We start from the raw sequence: 23,489 nt of genomic DNA, 5'->3' as shown, positions 1-23,489 counted from the left end.
CTTGTAGTATGAAGGGAACTCGCCAAATAAAACATTATATTATCAATGCAATAACGGTTGAACTTTAAGTAACCTCCATATCTCCAAAAACCCTTAGTAGGTGCTTCACTACATGTTCTCTTCCTCAGTGACCTAGAATGTTCTCTTCATTACCACCATCGCAAAAAAATGCACCTACTGCCTCACAGTTAAGTAGATGACAGATTCATTAGGCAGAGGGTTCGAAGCTAATATTCCTCCCAGGAAACCATAAATATCTATTAATAGAGTGCCTGCAATGTGACACCTATGTGGGGGGAAAACAGAAGGTGCCTAAGAGAATGTGTGAGATTAGAGACAAAGAGGAGAAGGTGAATGTGTGTCAGAGCAGGGGAATGTGAGCAGAGTGTGTTTCCTGCTCAGGTATGTGTGGAATGACTTTCTAGAAGCTCTCAGCTGATGCTTCATCATCTCAGCCGCTCACCCCAGCAGCTGAGTCGCAGTAAGATGAGCAAGCGCTGCAGCATTCCTCCATTAGTACGATCGCTCTCTCAGTTTCTCTCTCATCTGTCATCACCACAAGGCTCCGCCAGGTCTCTGTCAGTGTGTCCCTGAGTGTGTGTGTGTGTGTGTGTGTGTGTGTGTGTGTGTGTGTGTGTGTGTGTGTGTGTGTGTGTGTGTGTGTGTGTGTGTGTGTGTGTGTGTGTGTGTGTGTGTGTGAGAAAGTTTATATTTCCATACTTACGTAACCCATCCTTGTATTTGTGACGCACAGGTAGAGTAAAACTGTCAAGTCTTTAGCAAGAAGTTGGAACCAAAAGCAGTGAAAGCACACAGGATTATAAAAGACCCCCATCACCCCAGCAACACATTGTTCAGTCTGCAGGGCCTCAAGATTTTTATTGCCGTAACTGCACTTTAGCTATTGTGCATCTGACACTAAAAACCCTTGAACCTTGAAAGAGGGAGGCAGGTATAAATAAAGCAAGGTTTTTATTTAAACAGGGGAACCAATCAAGGCGAAACAAAACAACGTAACATTTTTTAAAGTAGTGAGAACAAAGTAATAATTAAAACACATGTTTGTTGTGATCTTTCTTTTGTTCTGAATAGTAGTATTGTGCAGGTACTGCCTTATTTTCGCTGCTGTGTGTGGATTTACATGGGAAAAAGTGTCAGATTAAAAGGTGTGAGGTGTTCGTTGTATCCGTACCTGAGGGATGTGTCTTTGTGCAGTTTTGGAAGAAAAAAGATGTTAGTTACTCATAGTAGGAATGCGGTTGACGAATTGGTCTGCTTAAATGTCCTAATTTTCAAACCAGTTTTAAAGCTTCCATGACTTCAGTCCATGCTGGCTTTGTGAAAGTAGTTCCAGCACGATCTGCTGACAGCGACCTGTAATGGTTTAACCGCAGCTAGATCTGTGTGGTAGCTGCGGTTTCATTGATCAATAGTGAGGGTTAAGGTCATGGATGATGCTGAGCTGATTCAATATGTCCTCTTCTGCTTCCCCGTCATGTTTTAACTCGCTGTATTGACCTTTTGGATGTTGTGGCTGTTCAAATTCAAAATAGCTTTTTTAATCCCTCAAAGGGCAATAAGTCACAATCAACTTGAACACAGAGAAACACGGTAACAGACTGTATATTCATGTACAATAAACAGTACACAAAGAGCTAAAATGTGGATTAAAAACTAGCACCTTAATAAATGAATACATGAATAAAGAAAGAATGAAAAAAGAACACATGGAGCAATTTTTAAATCAGATTTCTCAGAGGATTATTGATTTTGAATGGTGTTAGATTTACAAGTTGGTTAAATATGTCTACGGTCTAAAAGCAACAGAGAGATCACAGATCAGATCAGCATGAGGAAGAAGACAATAGGCTTGTTGCTTTCGCTCAGAAGCAAAAAGAATGAAAGGCTAAATTGGCTTCAAGGAATCCTGATCATCAACAGATTCATTTTAATTTTGTGCACAGAGCTTACCTGACCCCTCGCAAACTGTATTTTATGAAGGTAAATGACATGATGGCTCATGTTCCTTGTGCCCATTAAAGGCCCTGGGAACGTTTATGCACATGTTCTGGGAATGACCCCCAGTTTCAAGTTTCTGGCAGAGTGTTGCCTCAGAGCTTACGATGTTGGTGTCAGTGACAGTGCCTGCGAGTGCGACCATATCAACTCTGATATGAACGACATTTCTTCCCTTCACATTCTTAAATAATATACACAATCACTTTCTTCTCAAAAACGCAAGAACTATGAGTTTTTGAGAAGAAAGTGATTGTGTTGTGCTGGAAGCCTCCACATAATTTATCAATTAAGCGATGGGATTTAACTTTTCTCGATGTTGTCAATTTGGAACTGTCAACAGCCCGTATCAATGGGGCGAACAGGATGATGTTAGTGTGAGGCTTGCAGCGACTGAGTCATTGAAAAGTCGCCCCTGATTACTTTTTCTCTCCCTTTTTTGTGTGTGCATATGTGATTTGACACCATTTGCTGCCTGTTGCCACATGATCCAATCCTTGGGGGTCCTGGGAAGGTGGGGTCTTATTATTTTAGTTTATTTATTTTGGAAGGGAACTGTGTGTTTCTTGGCTTAAAGATTGGTCTTCTAATAGCTCCACAGGGCTTTCACGTGTCTTAACTGATAGTATATGAGTGGCATTATTGTGATTAGTCCCCCCTAGACCCACAAACATCTGGTCACCACAGCATTAGTAAGCATTTATTCATCATGCCGTTCATTTTAGTCTCTATCTCTACTCCTGTGTAGACTGTTCGGTCTGAAGGACATCATCATACCCGGGAACTGCTCCTCTCCCTACGACCTGAACCTCAACGCTGATCATGACTGGCCCGTTTACGTCAACCCAGGGATACTGCTCTTACTCTACATCACCGTAGCAACCGTTCTCAAGACAGGATATCACGGGACATCTAACCAGGTCTGAAACTTCTTCTTCTCCTCCTTTGTTCCAGACTGAAATGTGTCCGGAGCAGAGAGAATCCAAGCACAGGGGAGGCTGGGGCTGAGGGGGTAGAATCATAGGGGCCCCGCCCCTGAAGTCTCAATCTCTAAGTGTCCTCGGGAAATACAAATTAGATTCGTAGGCCAGCCGTATTGAAATGTATGTTAGTCGACTCTGGAAAACGTCAATTAAATTCCATGATATTTAAAATAAATACTAAGTTTGACTTTAATGTTTGGATGGATTGGTAACCCCTAAATCTCTATCCTGGGTGGTTTGGTGCGCTATTGTAAATCAGTGTAACAGCCAGAATACTAACTGTTTCATTGTTGTTTGATCACAGTTCCTGATTTAAGGGAAATTGTCAAATATTTCAGTAAATTGAATTATCTACGTGTATATCTGAGGATTTTTCTGATTGAAAGAAGTACTGTTTTGATCTTGAGACTAATAATATTAATAATAACTAATATTATCCAGTATTGGTTAAACAGTAGTTTTGAGTGTGCTCACACTTTTTTCGTTTTGGTTTGTTACAGAAAGTGTTGTCAGCTCATTCTTTGAAACAGAAGCCTCAGATTGCTTATAACAAAGTGAAATATGAAGAATATATAAAGCGTGATGTGCAAATAAGTTATTGGACTTGTTTTATCAACTAAGATTTGTTAGAAAATGATTTGAACTTTATGATTTTATAATTGACTGAAAACTGTGCACACAACACACACAAATCCTACTATGTAATATATGTTTACACAAATATTAAAGAAGTACAATATAAGGAAAGCACACGTTTCATGTGTGCGCCATATTCCATTCCACTTTTAGAATTAGCTGAGGGCCAATTCAAAATGGACAACAGGCTGCAGTTGGCCCCCGGGCCGTACTTTGGAAACCCCTGTTCTATGATGACTCTGCAGGAAATCTACACTTTGATAGTTGGATTTTTGTCTTTAAAACAGATGCTGTTTATGCGTTATGTTATCAGATGCTGTTTATGCGTTATGTTATCAGATGCTGTTTATGCGTTATTTTATGAGATGCTGTTTGTATGTTCTGCAGGTTAAGGAGGAGCAGCAGCAGGAGAAAGCAGAAGAGGAGGAGATGGTTGAGTTAAGGCCGTGGAACCAACAGAAAGAAAACCCTGAAGATGAGACACAGGTAAATATGATTTCTCTATGTCTCAGTAATCCATTCGACCGTTTAAACAGACTGCAATGGAGGTACAACAAAGGCCTCATATTCATCATATCAGGAGTGATATCAAATTGAATTAAATATTGATTTTAACAAAACAGTTTCCACATGTCCAGCATATTGAACAGCTGCGTATCTGAAAGTATTATGTGTTTGTTGTTCTGTTGCAGCTCATGCTCCTGTCGATGGGCTCAGAGAGCAGCAGAGGAGGAACCATGGCTGAAGAGAGTCCGGCAGATCTGGGTATCAATGCTTTCATCTGAATCTATCAGGGTTTTTTATTGTCCGGGAATATACGGATGATAAATTAAAAACAAAGCTGTCTCTGCCATCTCTGATCTGTTGTACACAATTTTCATATTTTAGAGTTTCTGACGAACAGAAATATTATTTTTTGGCATCATTTTAAAATTGCGCTCTCCGAAAGTAACAGGTTCTGTTTGTGTACATACACAGTTAAGCTCACACACACTATTTTATGAACATATAGGTTTACCTGCTGGATTAAAACAGAACAAATGAACCAAAGAAAGAGAAACCATAAAGCAGATCAGGCAGTAGACGTATAGATTCACTCTTAAAGTATTAGCCTACAGATCAGAACAGCTGACAGAGGAGAGAGAACATGTGATCCTTTACAACACACACTATATGATCTCTTTTGGTTTTTACTAATATTGCAATCCTGATAGTAATCCCCATTTTCTTTAGAAATGTAACAGTAATCTGATTACGTCTCTCTATGTCTCCTTTTGTATGCAACTGCAAAGGAATACAGGTACCTTTTATTTGTATCCTGATCACGTACCCCTGTATATTTGATCTGTTACTCCCCAAACCTGGTGTTGATGTCATCAGGCTACTAGAGTTAAGCTATTTAAGGTTTCAGTAACTTAATAATATAAATAGCCTTGGGAATTATATCAAAATTGGCCAAGCTGCAATTCACTGAAATTGTTCTTTAAAGTTCATTTCCACAGAAAACTACACTTCTGAGATTTAACCATATACTGTATTTAAACAGTCTATGATGATATGTCCTGATGACCCTCCTCATTTGGTTTGTTCTTGTTATGATCTGCAATCTGACATGATTGTTTTTTTGGCAGGTGAAAGTGGCCCCCATAGTGGCCCCCGACAGAGTGAAAGCCCTTTCTTCCTGCTGGGGAAGGTGGTCATGCAGCAGAGCTATGTCTGTGCTCTCATAGCCATGATGGTAACAAATGAATCATGATTTTATACATAAATGAACGTGTGACCAGTGCCTTTGCTGTCCTCTCAATGAACACACTGAGTTTCTACATGTGTCCGTGAGCCTGTAACAATATGGAGTCCACATAGTGATGAGCTGTTTCCATGCTGTTCAGGTGTGGAGCATCACGTACCACAGCTGGCTGACCTTCGTGCTGCTGCTGTGGGCCTGCCTCATCTGGATCCTGCGTGCCAGGTACCCGCGCCGACAGTATTATTCAAGACTCTGATAAACTTGATTATCTTTAAATGTTATAATAACTGTTGTAGCGACTTCAGGAACTAACAAAAGTTGCTGAGGGGCTGAGGATCAATTTATTATAACATATCATTTGAATAATCCAGCTATGAAGACATTTGACAAACAAAAAACACAGTGATCCTCTCTTCCACACACATCTCAGACAGGTGAACAGCTGATTATATTTACTACCAGTGCCTCCCATACCCATGTAACCCAACTAATCCAACCCATGATTGATCCAGAAATAATAAGTAATAACATTCATTTACAAAGACCAATGCCAAAACATAAAAAATCCCCATTCTCAGACATACTCCTCCAAATGTACAATTGGTTCTTTGTGAATGCATTCAGTGATTCCAACAATCACAACATTTAAATCCTACCTGTCCAGACTAGCCTACTTACTGTAGTGTAAACCCTTCTGTATCTTGTTTTATTCTCGCCCTGCTGGTGTATTTTTCATGTTTCAAGTATTTATTTGATGCATTGTAAGGCGTCCTTGGCTGTCCTGAAAAACGCACTAAATAAAATGTATTATTTATTATTATTAACAGATATTATAAACTAAACAATGCACATCTTATGGTATAGTTTCCTATTTGTGTAGATTTCCCAGGTTACATTCTGAGCCCCCACTGTGTGTTCATTGAGCTGTGTGTGTTTGCAGGAGGCATGCGGCCACGCTGTGCTCTCCCTTCATCCTGCTGTACGGCCTGGCTCTGTGCTGTCTGCAGTACGTCTGGGCCATGGAGCTGCAGCCCGAGCTGCCCACCACTGTGGGCACCATGAGCCTCCGTCAGCTGGGGCTGGACCGAGCCCAGTACCCCTGTCTGAGGCTGGGAGCCATGGTAAGAGGAGAGGAGAGATTCTGGGTGTCTTGATGAAGTATAAGGTTGTGATCTATTGTGTGATTATTAGGGGTGGCACGGATCACAAAACTCACGGTTCACGGTGTATCACGGTTTGAGGTCCACGGTTTACGGTTTTGTACGGTTCTTGGTGTTTTTTTTACTTTTTTATCGTAGCCCCATAATACACGCCGTTACACCAGTGGAACACTGTAATAGTCACTGAAAAGATTTTACTACCACAGCACAACACTTCTATGACATTACACAGTGCCTTTAGCAATGCATTACAACTTGGTCCTTGCCATTCTGGTAACAGCCAGTTTATAACAGGAGCCCTGTCTCTGAGAATATTCTTAGGCAGATGCTATTACTAACCATAGTTTAGGATACAGCATTTAAAAGGGTATAAAATTATAGTTATAATGTAACAATAATGCACAAACTTGAATTTCAATTGACTCTAAGCACACTGTTTTAACAATCTCAGAAAGGTAGTATTTTGATAGAGCAAGAGGGAAGACATGTATGATTTCAACATGTTTTACTTTATTACTCAAAATAAGTGTCAGGAATGTTTGCTGTCCTTTGAACAGGCAAACACAATTGCCTATGAGAACATGAGGCCGTAAACATAATATGAGCCCACCATCCAACCAGCCTAACAGAAAACAAAATCAACAACTCTTCTAATCCCTGAGAGTGAGGATGTATTTTTTTCACTTGAAATTAAAGTGCAGTGCTTTGAAACATATGGCTGGATTTGGTATCTAAACTTAAAGTGCCAGTGCCACTGTTATATTAACAAAATTTCGAACAAAATACACACAGACACAATCAGTATAAAATATTGCAATAGAACCAAACACTGCACTGTTTAAAACAGCCTTCCCCCTTTCACTTAATTCTCATATTCTTCTGCATGAAAATGAGTTTGTCAACATTTTCTGGCAAGAGACGAGACCTACTTGCAGTTACAATGTCCCCTGCTGTGGAAAAAACACGCTCACTTGGCACAGATGTACCTGGGACAGCCAGGTCACGTTGTGCCAACTTTGCTACATGGGGATACGTGCGTTGGTCTTCCACCATGCGAGGGGATTTTCATCCACAGAGATGCAGCCTGTTTCCTTGTATGAAGTGACCTCTTCACGAATTATATCTTGGAAAGGCTTTGTGCTTCTTGCCTGTGTTGTAAAAAAATCGTAGCTTTTTGGAAAGAAATTCGCTTGTGTGGCTGTCGTATATTGGGCGCGTTTGTAATACGCAGCTTCGTAACTCCCATTGGGGATTAATGTGGTGGGCAGTCACTGTCTGGTAACTTTCCGTGGACCTAGAAGTCCATCCATCCGTCGTCAGAGCTACGTGGCATGCCAAAGGGCATGACGTACCGCGGCTCCCGGAGCATCCTCTATCTCCGGCCTGGGCGGCCCGCCTTCTCCACTCCCACTTGCCATGTTTGTACAGCTGACACACCTCGACCTCTTAGCTTTCGCTTCTTTCGCGCGAATGAAAACCACGTGGTAACATACGGGCATTAGGCTACAATGCAACGTCGAACGTCTGGAGAAAAAAAAACAAAAAAAAAACCGTGGACTCCGTACGGTGCACAGACGCACCGCACCGTGGCAAGCAAACCGTACGGTTCGGTTTTTTCACCAAAACCGTGCCATGCCTAGTGATTATGTATGATATTTTTATCACTGGCTGAATGTACGGTGGCCGACAGGTGCCAACGCGCTACAACAGTGCAAAACAATTCCATCAGGAGAAATGCGCTGCAGCTGCAAATATAAAAACACAAAAGTGCCAAAAAACAAGCAAATGAAGAAACGTCTTTACTAACTTGACAACACATGTGCAGTGTTAAAATAAAGCGCTGCATGAATGAAGTCGAAAGCAAAAAAACACTGCCGTTTTCTATTTATTTGCGGATTCTTTGCAGCGTTATTTTATTTGCAGCATTTTATTTATGCAGCGCTTTAATTAAACGCTGCGCAGTTGTTGTGAAGTTGTTCAAGATGTTTCTTCATTTGCATGTCTGTTGGTTCATATGTGTTTTTATATTTGCATCATTTTTTAAGTTCTTCCCCTGATGTGGTTTGGGCCTTTGTAGCGTGTTGGTCCCCGTCGGCCACTTAGTAAAGGGCTCCGCTCTCCGCAGCCCTGGGTCCTGAGCTCAGTTGCAGCACGTGTCTTGTTGACTATATATATCATAGGTTACACCCCCAGCTGTGCCAAGTAACATTCAGTGTCAGATTGCGTACAGTATTACAGCACATTCAGTACATGTTTCTTACAGCACTGGAGCTGATAAACCTTTCTTTAAAGGTCAAAATCATATAATAGAAACAAAGAAATAAATCACTGGTACTTTAGTTGTGCTGGTATTTGGTTATTAAAGTAATATTGTCTTACAAATATCATTCATGCTTGCAGAGAGAATGCAATTCCAAAAGTATGCTTTCTTTTCCAAATTAAACAACATAAAACATTCACATGCACACACTATGTCTTCAGGTGTTATACTGTAATCAGGATAAAAATAAAGGTAACTGTATTCCCTTAGAGTTACATAAAAACAGATGTAATCAGATTACTGGTAAATGCTTTAACCTGTGGATTACTAGCAGGATGATAATGTTGCAATACATTTCAAAATAAAGATATACTGTATATATTATTGGTAGACTTGAAGGTAGGGCCTGAATTTTCTTTTTGGTTGTCATTTAGGATACTTTTATTCTTTTTTATATTATGTTTTTAAATGCAGAAGATGAGCACCTAATTTATAAAAACAAAAAAACAACAATCTGACAAAATCATAACATTTAAATCCCACCTCTAGGTAGACGTACTGCCTGAATTTTCTTATGGGTTTTCATTTTGGATACTTCATTCATTTTTATATTTTGTTTTTTTAGCAGTAGATGGATACCAGATTTATTAAACAAAAACAACTGTGTTTACTTTAATTAAAGATGACACATTGTTCTGTTGTCTTCCATAACACACGAAGTAAAACACATTTTATTGATATTTATTTTCTCTTTTTTTGATTTGTTTAGCATTTTATATTGAGGTAATCCAAAAGTAACAGAAAGTAATCAGGTTACATTACTTTTATATTGTGTTACTTACATAACGTTACTGATTACAGTATTTTTTCAGGTACCTATAGTTATTTTAATGGAATACTTTTTGATAGTAACCCTCCCAACCCTGGTTTTATACAATGGCAGTACATTTAGTTCAACTCCTATACAACAAAAGGAAAAGGACAGTAATGCAGCGTTTTGATCTCCCTCGTGTTAATTTGCTCGAGATGAAATTCATCTACTCTATGATATTGTACTGCTCTGAACAGCTGAGTGCAGGGAGGGTTCATTTAATGCTCCACCTTTCAGAAACACAGTGAACTGGATTCTTGCTCTCTGAGTTTTTTCTGTGTTTTTCCATCCCTCTCTTTTTTTCTGGCTCTCTCCAGCTCCTGTTTACTCTAACCTTCTGGCTGCTGGTGCGTCAGTCAGTGAAGGAAAACTTCAGCAGGAAGAGGAAAATGACCACGCCACTACAGGAGGTCATGACAGGAGGTCAGATATCTATAAATCACACACACACACACACACACACACACACACACACACACACACACACACACACACACACACACACACACACACACACACACACACACACACACACACACACACACACTCTTCCATCACGAACATGGACCAACACTAACTAACATTAACTGGAGGCCTGCATCGTCATGATAAATCCTGTTAACACTTTTGTGTGCTGATTGTAATTTATGGAAGGGGTGAGGCATGGCCCCCAACACCGACATCAAGCCCCGCCCACCTTATACACACAAGCCCCCACCCATAACAAGGGGTGGTCTGTATAATAATAATAAACTGTGACTGCAATCTCAAACTGCATCATATCATTAGTAACATAAAAAGGACCAAATAGTGTTTTCACATTTTTTAATAATTCATTTTAAACTTGTGCCAAAAGAATGTTTTCCTGATGAAAAGCTTTAGATTTTAGCTGCACAGAAGTTGGATGTCATTGAAGAATTTCAGTACAAAACAACGCAGGGAAAGGTCAAACCCAGAGAGTGGACTCAGTCTGGGGTTTACACGATCATGAAGGGACAGTTTGCACAAAGTTCACACGCAACAACAATCTAATAATAATCCCCTGTTGATATTCCAGAGAACACGCCGTTTGATTGGAACAACTACATTTTCAAACTGAAAAAAACACACTGAAACCAGTTACAGTGTGCCCCTTTGTTATAACTTGAACTATATAAATAACATTAATTGTATTTACTATAATTTAAGTAAAGTAATTATTCTTGAAAATATAACAAAAATCAAATGTGGTATTTAAATAAAGGAAATAAGAATAAAAGTCGCTCAGAAGGTCAGAGAGGGCTTCAAGATAAACGTCTAGCCTCCTTATATCCACCCCAGAGGACTAAGCCCTTTCAAAAACTCTGTAGTATAGACTGTAGACGTTCTACACATGAAATATGTTCCCATTCTGCAGTGGCATGTTTGTGAATCCCTGTTTCCTGTCACTCTTACCAGTGGTAGAAATAATCAAATATATTAACCTAAATAAAGTGTAATCAGAGTATTTTCGTTTAATGCTTTTGCTTTATATATCTGACAGACGCTAGTTACAGATTCAGATTAGTAATTTGTACAAAATATATTTTAAAGTCACCTATTATGCAAAATCCACTTTTCACGTCTTTTCTACATATACGTGTCCCCTCTGCGTTAAGAGATTCAGAAAGCTTCAGGAACAAAGACCCTCTCTCTTTTTGTCATGATCCATCTACATAAAAACCTGTCTGAAAATGAGCTGATTTTAACTTGGTGATGTCACAATGTTTATTGGGTTGTGCAACCATTAGCCAATAACCAACCAAGGTAGCCCCCCCCCCCCTCCCCCCACACCTTATCACCTGGATCTCCTCCTAGAGCACCATTGTGTTTTCCTAAACCAATCATCTCTCTGAGGGGCGTGGCCAGCTGCAGCTCATTAGCATTTAAAGCTACAGACACAGAATCAGCACTTTTGGAACAGGGCTGAAGCACAGGGGATTATGGGATGCTGCAATCGTCTGTTTGGTGTTTCAGCCAATCAGAGACATGTTCTGTGTATATCTGAGACCTGTAATATATTGTGTATATACAGTGGTATGCAAAAGTTTGGGCACCCCTCTGAGATTTCATGACAATTTGCTTTTCCTTTATAATAGAAGATCACAGCAACAACATTTGTTTTCCTACAAAGATGTAGACGTTTTAGTGTTTTCCAGACCAAAATTCTTAGGGTAGCATTACATAGTTTTATTATAATAAAATAAAATGCAAAAAATGGGATGTGCAAAAGTTTGGGCACCCTTATAAATAGCATTCATTTCAACACCTGTACGGATTTATAGCTGACAGGTTGCTGCACAAAATTGCTTTGATTAGCTCATTAGACCTTCAATTACAAAGACAGGTGGAACCAATCATGAAAAAGGCTATTTAACATAGGTAATAGCTGGCTGTGCCTGGCCTAGGTTCTTTCTTAGGGAGTGGCAAGATGGGGACCTCAAAACAACTCTCCACTGACCTGAAAGCTAAGATAATCCAACATTATAAATTAGGAGAAGGGTACAAAAAATTATCTGACAGGTTTAAACTGTCTGTCTCCACAGTCAGAAACGTAGTTGTGAAATGGAAGGCCACAGGAACAGTCCGTGTGAAGGAAAGATGTGGTAGGCCGACAAAAATAGGGGAAAGGCACAGACGAAGGATGGTGAAAATGGTCACAGAGAAGCCACAGACCACCTCCAGAGAACTACAACAACATCTGGCTGCTGATGGTGTAGTTGTTCACCGTTCCACAATCCAGCGTACTTTGCACCAGGAAGAGCTCATTGGAAGGGTGATGTGCAAAAAGCCTTTCCTGAGTGTTAATCACAAGAAGAGTCGCATGAGGTATGCAAAAGCACATCTGGACAAGCCAGAAGCATTTTGGAACAAAATACTGTGGTCAGATGAGACCAAGATTGAGTTATTTGGTCATAACATGAACAGGTATGCATGGCGAAAAAAACACACTGCATTCAATGAAAAGAACTTGTTGCCCACTGTAAAATTTGGTGGAGGATCTATCATGTTATGGGGCTGTGTGGCTAGCACAGGTACTGGAAAACTTGTTAAAGTTGAGGGCCACATGAATTCCTTACAGTACCAGGAGATTCTTGACAAGAATGTTCTAGAGTCAGTCACAAAGTTGAAGCTACGCCGGGGTTGGATTTTTCAGCAGGACAATGATCCTAAGCACCGATCAAAATCCACCAAGGAATTCATGCAGAAGCACAGGTACAATGTTCTGGAATGGCCATCCCAGTCCCCAGACCTTAACATCATTGAAAATGTATGGATTTATTTGAAGAAGGCTGTCCATGCACGGAGGCCAAGAAACCTGACTGAACTGGAGACGTTTTGTGTGGAAGAATGGGCCAAAATACCACCTGCCAGGCTTAAGGGACTTGTCTGTGGCTACAGGAGGCGTCTACAGGCCGTTATTGCAGCAAAAGGAGGCAATACTAAATATTAATGGAATTATTTCTTAGGGGTGCCCAAATTTATGCACATGCCTATTTTTGTTTGAATGCACATAAACATGTTTCTGTTTGACCAATAAAAGTTATTTCACTACTGAGATGTTTCTGTTACCATAAGGTATAACATATGTTAAAATGAAGTTGCTGCTTCAAAAGCTCAGCAAGTGACAAACTGATGCAGTGGTTTTCCTAAGGGGTGCCCAAACTTTTGCATACCACTGTATATATATTGTAAGTATAATAGGGGACCTTTAATTAATGAATAAGCATTGTCAAATAATTGTAGGTAAAAATATAAACTTGTATATTCTGAAATGGGCCATAACACCAGTTCCTTTGTGCTTTTACTTAAGTACGATTTTGAATGCAGGACAGAGTATAACATCCCCTTCTCTCCTGATCTCCTTCAGAGGAGGGTTCCTCTAATGAGTCGGTTCTGAAGGTTCTGGGGGGGATGGTGATGAGCTGCTATGCCAAATACTGGATCTACGTGTGTGGAGGCATGTTCATCATGGTCTCCTTCGCTGGAAAACTAGTTGGATATAAAATCATCTACATGCTGCTGTTCCTGCTCTGCCTCTGCCTCTACCAGGTAGGATCACACACACACACACACACACACACACACACACACACACACACACACACACACACACACACACACACACACACACACACACACACACACACACACACACACACAGAGAAAGAGACTGTAACCCCACTGTTTTTCAATTACACTGTAGTATTACTTACTCACAATATGTACTTTCTTACAATAATAGTCCAATGTATTATTGTAATTACTGGCAGCTACTTTGTGTGACTTTTCTCTGAGTGACTTGCTCCTGTTTCATAGGTGTATTACTCCCTGTGGAGGCGTCTGCTGAAGATCTTCTGGTGGCTGGTGGTTGCCTACACCATGCTGGTGCTGATCTCCATCTACACCTACCAGTTTGAAGACTTCCCCGGATACTGGAGGAACTTCACCGGTTTCACAGAGGAACAGTACGTGTCAGGGTCTTTGGGTTTTCTGTCTCTTTCTCAATGTCTGCCTGAAGTTGAACTTATTAAATAAATGATGCTACACTTTAACTCATACTGGGCGCTCAGATAACCCAAATGGAACTGCTAAATAACCTGCTTTAAGCGGCATTAAAATCCTGTATAAACAAATCAATCGGCCCGTCAAATATAACACTAAACGCACACCACCACAATTATCAAACGTTGTATCTCTAGCGTTACCACCGCAACAGAGGGTGATAAAGAAAGTCTACAAACCAAAGCTTCTCTGAGGCTTCACACTCATCCTGTCCCCTGTGGTGTTACAAAACAAACACACCAGCCAGAGTGATAACCACCCTTTAATGTGTTTTCTCTCTGAATGCACCAGAACCAGGGCCTCAAAACAGCTGAACACTCATCAGACTTCAATTATTGAGATATTACTGAATGTACATCTACTCAGATTCAATCAATTGATGTTTATTCTAATAAAACACTATTAAAAATGTATATGCATTATGTTCATTTGTATATTGACTCTGTCTAAAAAAAGAGACCGTCCTCTACACTGCTGCTGCTTCCCTGTCCTGCTGTCATTCATTTATAGTTTATGATTTAATAGAAAGCAGACAGATATTTATTTTAAGTGTTAACATCACCTCTGCTTTAGCTGCTTTTAGACTAAATGCCCTATAACATCCCAGACATCCCCACAAAGTAAATTAAGGCTGTCTAAACACAGTCATTTAGGAAAAAGATGGATACAAATGTCCAATTGAAATCTCTCCCCGTTCTCCTCAGGCTGGCAGCGATTGGTCTGGAGACGTTCGCTCTCTCTGAGCTCTTCAGCAGTATTCTGATCCCCGGGTTCTTCCTGCTGGCCTGCATCCTGCAGCTGCACTACTTCCACAAGCCCTTCATGAGGATCACCGACCTGGAGCACGTACTACCCCTACACAAGTAACACCCCATAACACTCCTCACACTGTGTCTTTTCAGCATGTTTGTTCTTCTGCCAATAACTTCTGTATAACTGATGATGTGTGTGAGATGTAAATGAGATTTGAAGCAGTATCACATTAGGAGGAGGACAGAGAAATGAGACCTCAACCATATTTTGGGGAATTTATTTTTGCCAGCTAAAAGCAGAAACAGAATTTTCCTTCTTATTTTTAAATGACAGCTAAAAACACATTATCTTTTTATTAGCGACACACTTCTCCTTAAAATGTACTTATTTAGTATCTATTATTTACTTTGTGTAATACAGTTGTATACTGTTCATTTTAAAAGATTTATATGTTTTAACTTATATTATTTATTCGTTTTATCAGCGACATTTCTTTTTAAATGGGTCTTTTAATCTGTTAATGGTTTGTCCTTTATTATAATTATCAATACGTTTACATTGTTATTATTTTATTGTGTATACATGTTTATTTTGTCTTCCTTTATTTCTATTATAACTTTGAGAGGGATGATTATCTGTTTTATCGTTTTTATATCAAATGTTTTAACTATTAAGACATTGAAACACTATTTTATGTTATGCTGCATGTGTTCAAAAAACGTGTTAATATCTGATCTGAGCTGAATTTTGTTCTTGTTGATTTACATTTTTTCTGAATGAAAGTCAAGGAATTTGAATAGCATAGTCCCGTATTTCAAACATCATGATTTCCTTTCATGGCCGATATGACAGACTGAACGTGGTCACCATGTTCCCGCTAACAGCCACAGATGGAGATCTATACTCAGATCCTCTGCTTTGTGTGCTCACGATTCCCATCATCATGTATTCCATAGGAATTCAAATGTTTACTCTTAAAAGAAACTAATGACCGCATGTTCCTCCAGGAAGAAGAGCAGTGAGAGGTCTGAGCAGACTGACCCGGGGAACATTGAGGAGGAGGAGCTTGTGACCAACATGGAGGAGGAATCTGAAGACGGAGGTGAATTCAGAGAAACTTTAAAAAAAAAAACAAAGCCCCTTTTTGACACAAATCAGTAATTATATTTACTACAGAGTGTGGACATAAACACAGCCTGAATATCTGAACATTAATTCTATCCATCAGCTCACTGATAACCCTTTATATTGTAGACTTGGTGTTTATCTAAAACAATAAGGAATGGCCTCCAGCCACTTCAGATTTGTATTCGTCAAATAAAGCTATGAAGAAAATAAAACAAGTGATAAACAAAAAAGGCAGCTGGTTGTTGTGGAGATAGTGTGGATTTGACATAGGAATTTTAAGTAAGAAGTGAACTGAGTTGTATTTTTCTTGTGAAAATATTTCTTTTTTATTGACTTTCTCCTCCATTGATTTATGTGTTTATGTTCCTCCTGTCTCCTTTCCTCTGCTCCCTGCCTCTGCTCCTCCTCTCTCTCCCCCCTATCAGTGGAGTTGACCCCCAGTAAGTGGGGTCTGGTGATGGACCGGTTACTGGTTCTGTCCAGGAGGTTCTCTGACAACCTCACCAAAGTTCAGGTGTTTATCTGGAGGCTGCTGGAGCTCCACATCTTCAAGATGGTGGCCTTCTTCTCTGTGTGGGTGTCACTGGAAGAGGTAAAGACAGGGGGAGTCTGAGTGTTTGTGGAGGAGCTTGACAGAGTAATAATCAAACACTGTGCAGAAAATCAGATACCTCTTAATCTTCTTAACATGCATACTTATACGTTTTTCTATATACAAGTCATCCAGTCAGCATATCGTACAACCTGCAGTGGAAAATGTCCTGAGCAAAAAAGTAGCAATACAAACTTGTAAAAGTACTCTGATAAAAGTACAATTCCTGCATTCAAAATCTTACTTGAGTAAGAATACAAAACTGTGGCAACAAAATGTACCTAACATTCCAAAAGTAAAACTATTTTCTGCTCATATCTGATTTATGTATACTAAATTATTGATGCATTAATGTGTTCATCACAGCTGCTTTATATGTTAACCATAATTATATATCAGTGTTTATTTATTAGTTAATTTGTATTTTTTATTAGCAAATAACCTGAATCTTTAATTAACTTTCAGATAAATGTAGCACGGTGAAAATTACAATTTTAGAGTAGAAGTATAAAGTAGCAAAACGTGGTAATACTGAAGTAAAGTCCAATTGTTTTAAAATTGTAATTAAGTAAGGTACCCAAGAAAAATGAAAGTCATAACTCTGGCTACAGCTTGAATCTTTCCTTTGGATGAGCAACTTGTAAAGAAGGTGAACGAGGCTCTTTTTTAAAGCACTGTACCTGAGAACACAGAGCCTAAGAGATCAATGATCTGCATATATATCTATATGTTTTCCATAATGGATTTATTATAACCTAAGTGTTTGTGATTCCTCCTTGGGCAGCCCTCGGTGATGAACCTGGTGCTGGTGGTGCTCTGGTCTCTGGCCATGCCCTTCTCTCGCTTCGGGCCCATGGCTTCCTGTCTGTCCACGGCCTGGGTGTGTGTCATCATCATGTGCAAGATGCTGTACCAGCTCAGTGTGGTCAACCCTGCTGAGTACTCCAGTAACTGCAGCCTGGTGAAAATCACAAACACACACACACACACACACACACACACACACACACACACACACACACACACACACACACACACACACACACACACACACACACACACACACACACACACACACACACACACCAGAACAGAAACCTAAATCATCCAAATAAAGCTGTTGTATGTCATAATGAAAAACTGCTGCTATAATTTGAAGTGTCCACATTGGACCTGGACACACACACACACACACACACACACACACACACACACACACACACACACACACACACACACACACACACACACACACACACACAAACACTTTCTGCATACACAGCATCTGTTCCAACAGTCGTGATGTTATATTATATACAGTATTATATTTCAGTAATTCATTCATACTTATAACAGTCCTGGAGGATCAAAACTGTTGGCTGTTAAATACACACACATGCCGGCTGAGGAGGCTGGCTAGCTGTTGAAATGTTATTGCAGTGGCATAGAGTAATATTTCAAATTCTGAGTCTAAAGTATATTTTTGTAATTGTTATGAGGTGCTATTCTATTCAAAATGTCGATACAGTAAATATAGAATGCACAGTAAGACATCTGAACAACTAAAGGCCAGTTTGGTTGCACAGAAGAGAGAATGCATGGAATTCAAAAGACAAGAAAGGATGGGACTCAAATGTAAAGACAACACCTCTTATCATGTTTCTATCATGAAAAAAACAAACTCTAGATGCTTCAGATTCTTGGAAATTAGTTCAGGTTAGGGCTGAATACCAGGTCCAACACAAGGCGTGATTTAACTTCACAGACACCAGTGAGATATTTTAATTCCACCAAAAAGACAGGGTAAATTAAATAAAAAGACAATGGGACTGATACATTCTCTGTTAAGGAACACTTTCCTGGCTTATGGTTATTTAAACATTGAATGTATTTTATTTGAATATGAAATTCCAAAACTCTAAGCGGAGTTGTCCAAACACAACCCCTTCAGCTACAGTGACCATATTTGACATCAGTATGTGTTATTATTATTATTATTATTACTATTATTTTTTTTTTACCTCTGTAGCTGAACCGGAACAGTCAGCATCTTACCCTTGAAGTGTTTGTGTCATTGTTTCTAATCAACATCAGTCATAAGCTATCTATAGGCCTCACACAGATATGTGATTATCTTGTATAATTACAGTTAATTATATATGATATATATTTAATTATTATATTAAAAGACAAACACTGAGAGGACTGTAGCATTGTTCAGCTTTTCAAAAGGGGAATGTCACACCCTGCTTCTTATTCAATAGGCCGCTCTGCACTAGATGTGTAAAATACAAAAAATAGTAAAGATTTTTCTCCAACAAGGCTGAGCTGCCGGCGTCGGAGAGGAACTCAACATTGTAGGGTAAAAATGTTATCCATCGGAAGCTGGGGTTGTACGGTGTTGATATAAATGTGTTTCTTTCCTGTTCTCTCTCTCAGCCTCTATCAAATGAGACCAACCTGCTTCCAGAAGAGATGATGAACTCCTCCCTGTATAAAGACCCAGTGGATCCAGCCAAATGGTTTGGAATCAGGAAAGATGCAACTGTACTGGGATACAGCAAGGTATGTTCAGGAGTCCCAACGCTCCAGTTCCAGTTTATATACTGTATATCATTTTGTGATATCTGTCTCTGAGATTTTTGGACACGGATGTTGCTTTAAATGTGCTGTTTTTCAGTGCTGTAAGCTGGAAACTTGAAATTCTATTTACCTCCATTGTATTGGGGTAGAGGCAGAAATGTGTTTTATTTTTATACAACTTTGCTGAATAAAACCAAAACTAGATACCACGAGAGGAAAGATTTGTAAAACTATAAATATAATTATGTTCCCTCCCTTTTGTTCAGCAGGAAATTCTCCCCTTATTGGCACTAGTTTAACCATGTCACAGTAACCTGACACTGCTAAGCTAAAGGAGGCTAAAGGAGGCTAATGTTCGGCGTTCAGCAGTCTCATTAAGGCACTTGTTAGCAACCGTTGTTTTTATGACACATAGAAGCTTCAGACATTCACCAGCAGGGTATTCACTGATGTATTTTATATGTTAGTCAAAACAGGGAAACTTTTCATCTTCTCATGTTTCCACTGACGTTGTTTCAGGCCACTGACTTTGAGACATGAGAACCCGTAGATTTAATGTGCTAACTCAATTACTGTTTCCCTTCACCACTGTATTGAAGTGACTGAGGGTCCCAACTGATTTTCTTTTCTTTTGCAGAACCATTTGATAGTGCTGATGTTGCTGGTGTTTGAGGCGACAGTGTACCGTCACCAGGCCCATCACTACCGGCAGCTCCAACGCTCCCCCCCTACCATCCCCGCTCTGTTCCCCTCCGCCACCAGGGACACTCTGGACCAGGGCATCATTCCCTGCCTCAAGTACCTGCTCAACTACACCTTCTACAAGTTCGGATTAGAGGTAGTTGGAAGAGATCACTATTTTGTTCAAGATATATAAGTAAAAAAAAAAGAAAATGAAGGAAAACATAATTAAAGTCTTCCAAAACATCACATTTTTAACTGCAAAATGATAATGAAGCTGGAAAATAGCAGTTATTTCAGTTTTATTTAAAACTCAAACCGTCCTTTCAAAGATCTGCTTCCTGATGACGGTGAACGTGATTGGCCAGCGGATGAACTTCCTGGTGATAATCCACGGCTGCTGGTTGGTAGCCATCTTGGTGAGGCGGCGGCGGGCAGCCATGGCCAAGATCTGGCCCAAATACTGTCTCTTCCTGTCCATCTTCATGATCTACCAGTACCTGCTGTGTGTGGGCATCCCCCCTGCTATCTGTATAGGTGAGTGCTGATTGGCAGACAAGAACTACTGCAATACACAACAACAGGGTGTTCTGATATTGCTGGTGTAGCTCTAGAGGACCTGTCAGGGCATAACATCAATATTGTTTATATTATAATATGCCCATCTCCCAGTTGTAACTAGTACAGGAGCCACTTAAAATGTGTTTCTCTTTCAAGTTTTTTAAGAGTTGAAGACCTGATCAAATCGGGTCAACTAGATTTTCTCAATGCTTTTCTTCAGAGTTGTTTCTTTCATCTGTCAAATAGAAATATACTTTCTGTACATAATGATGACACATGCGACACTTCCGGGGGAAATAACAGCCCCGCCATTGATGTGATTGGCGCAAACTTGAAAATCTGTATTTACCGCCATTCAAATGACATAATCCCCCAAAAGTGTATGGGGCCATAACTTCACACACACACACAGGGTCCTGCTCTTGTTGGTTTGGTGTTATTTCACTTACACTGGGTTGTACTTAGTTCAGTAAAGAGATTTGATACATATGTTATTACTGTCTCTAAATTGTGTACATCTACATGATAAAAATAATCACAAACTTGCAATCAACAGGGAGATTAAAAATGATTTTCAAAGTTCTGGCAGGTCTTTTTTGTAGTTGGATCTACATTAAGATTGCAATTATTTGTCTTTTATTAAAGAAATAAATGAAAAAATGACTATCAGCGCGTCCTGCAGCCTAAAAATGTCCTCACCTGATCATGGCCCATAATTAGTCAAATGCTGTCATATAGTTACTGAATCGAAGAGAAAATGATGTCTCTGAGTCAAGCAGGTCACAAATATTGATTGGTTGACAGAGCACATAGTATATTTGTTTTTTGTGTAGGTATAGAATCAAATACTGGCTTTCCGGCGAGGCATTGTTTCAGTTTCTGGGCAAAAAGATGCAAATGTCTAATGAAGTCAAAAATGAATATCAGGTGATCTACAAAATCTACAGCCTTCAGGTAATAAATATCATCATCCTATCAAAGTCTGCTGAAGGGGAAGAACTGTTGAAGTTAAATAGTTTTAAATAGTGCATGTTCTCCATCTTCTTATCTGTCTCCCTGGGTTTTTTCCTGCAGACTACCCGTGGAGGTGGGACACTCCAGTGCTGATTAACTCAGCTCTCATCAAATGGATCCATCTGCCCGACTTCTACACCGTGCCCAACTCCAAGAACCTCATAGGTCAGTGTGTGTGTGTGTGTGTGTGTGTGTGTGTGTGTGTGTGTGTGTGTGTGTGTGTGTGTGTGTGTGTGTGTGTGTGTGTGTGTGTGTGTGTGTGTGTGTAATTCAGTACAGTGAATGTTTACACAGCACTGATTCCATGCGTGTGTGTCACAGCGGACTTCGTGCTGCTGGTGTGTGCGTCTCAGCAGTGGAAGGTGTTTGAGTGTGAGACCACGGAGGACTGGATGGTTCTGGCCGGGGAGAACACCGACGAACCCAACCCCATGGAGGGTCGACTGTTCAACCCCGCACCCAACTTCATCAACTGCAGGTACACTGTCCGTCCGTCCGTCCGTCCGTCTGTCTGTCTGTCCGTCCGTCCGTCCGTCTGTCTGTCTGTCTGTCTGAAATCACTATGGACTTGTGATGAAGAGGAGCAACTTTAATCTTTATAATAATATGAAATAATAAGGAAGTTGTAGAACTGCACGTTAAAGATGAAATGTTTGAACATGCAGTCTTTCTCTACCTGTCCCCCACCCCCCCAGGAGTTACCTGGACATGGCTAAGGTGTTGGTGTTCCGCCATCTCTTCTGGTTCGTGTTGTCTGTGGTCTTCATCACCGGGGCGACCAGGATCTCTGTGTTTGGGCTGGGCTACCTGCTGGCCTGCTTCTTCTTCCTGCTGTTCGGGACCCGGCTGCTGGTCAAATCCTCCAGGACCCGCCTCGCCCTGTGGGACTGTCTCATCATGTACAACGTGGCCGTTATCATTTCTAAAAACATGCTATCAGTAAGTATAAAGCTCACCCTGTCTTATTAGTTGGCAGCTTTTGGTGTTTACATCGATTCCTCTGAATTTTTTTTTTTGTATTAAAAAGATATATGCCACGTTTACAGCAAACAGAAACCTCAGCTATCAGCATGTGTTCGAACAAATCAAATATTCAGAGGTGATTATATTAACAGCTACCTCTCTAATGACTAGCACAAAGCATGGGGGCTTTGTGGTCGTCTTTTAGCAACCTTGCTGTTCTGATTCATTTACAGTACGTGCAGCAGTGCAAAGGGCTGTTGGAGGAAAATAAATCTGAGTTTTGTGATTAATAAATACACTCTCAGCCAGTCACATCACTGGTCTCAAAGCTTTGAAAGAGCTGAGCAAATGTATTGGCAGTAGTAGTCAGATGCTTTAATTGAGTAAAAGTATCAATACATTATTGACAAAATATTTCATTACAAGTCATAAAGTCCTGCATTCAAAGTCTTACTGAAGTATAAGTACTCATCGTGCCTTTCTGTGTATATATAATTATGTATATACAGTATGTGACATTACTTGATAATATTGTTGGATCAAGTAGCGTTTTACTGTTGTGGAAAAACAAGTTCTGATTAACTATTTTTTGTGAAATATTTAAATAATTTTGCTCTTTTGTGTGAGTCCACTAGTTTAATTTTTTAAGATGTATTGTGTTAAAAGTAGTTGAAGCTTTTCAATAATTGTAGTGGAGTAGAAGTATAAAGTAGCATAAAATGGAAGCACTCACTTATAGTACCTCATAAATGTAATTAAGTACAGTACTTGAGTAAATGTACCTAGTTACTTCCCACCTGCCAATCACAGGAAGCAGAGCCACATTTGCGATACAAATGAACAGATGTTTTTCCTGGAAGACTTGCTTTTGTCAGCGGCACGATGTGAACACACACAGCATCACAAATATGTGTGCTAATGGTGTGGACATTGTAATCGACAGTTAACACAAACTTA

At 39.9% G+C, this 23,489-nt stretch overlaps 1 protein-coding gene across 1 annotated transcript in view; it reads left to right on the top strand.

Annotated features, from left to right (window-relative positions):
* Window positions 1-23,489, top strand: part of piezo1 (piezo type mechanosensitive ion channel component 1 (Er blood group)) — a 94,629-nt gene that overhangs the window by 44,495 nt on the left and 26,645 nt on the right. Inside the window, 19 exon segments of the mRNA XM_063874920.1 lie at window positions 2,765-2,936; window positions 4,023-4,121; window positions 4,328-4,400; window positions 5,267-5,373; window positions 5,525-5,604; window positions 6,323-6,503; window positions 9,991-10,096; window positions 13,563-13,744; window positions 14,012-14,160; window positions 14,962-15,120; window positions 16,018-16,112; window positions 16,564-16,730; window positions 17,515-17,691; window positions 19,170-19,295; window positions 19,951-20,151; window positions 20,327-20,531; window positions 21,630-21,734; window positions 21,891-22,047; window positions 22,265-22,508. Of these exon segments, the coding sequence (XP_063730990.1) occupies window positions 2,765-2,936; window positions 4,023-4,121; window positions 4,328-4,400; window positions 5,267-5,373; window positions 5,525-5,604; window positions 6,323-6,503; window positions 9,991-10,096; window positions 13,563-13,744; window positions 14,012-14,160; window positions 14,962-15,120; window positions 16,018-16,112; window positions 16,564-16,730; window positions 17,515-17,691; window positions 19,170-19,295; window positions 19,951-20,151; window positions 20,327-20,531; window positions 21,630-21,734; window positions 21,891-22,047; window positions 22,265-22,508 (2,785 nt within the window).

Source organism: Eleginops maclovinus, chromosome 22 (assembly GCF_036324505.1).
Source record: "Eleginops maclovinus isolate JMC-PN-2008 ecotype Puerto Natales chromosome 22, JC_Emac_rtc_rv5, whole genome shotgun sequence".
In the NCBI taxonomy this organism is placed as follows: Eukaryota; Metazoa; Chordata; class Actinopteri; order Perciformes; family Eleginopidae; genus Eleginops; species Eleginops maclovinus.
The sequence above is the reverse complement of the archived record's forward strand: the minus strand, read 5'-3'. Positions and strand labels throughout refer to the sequence as shown.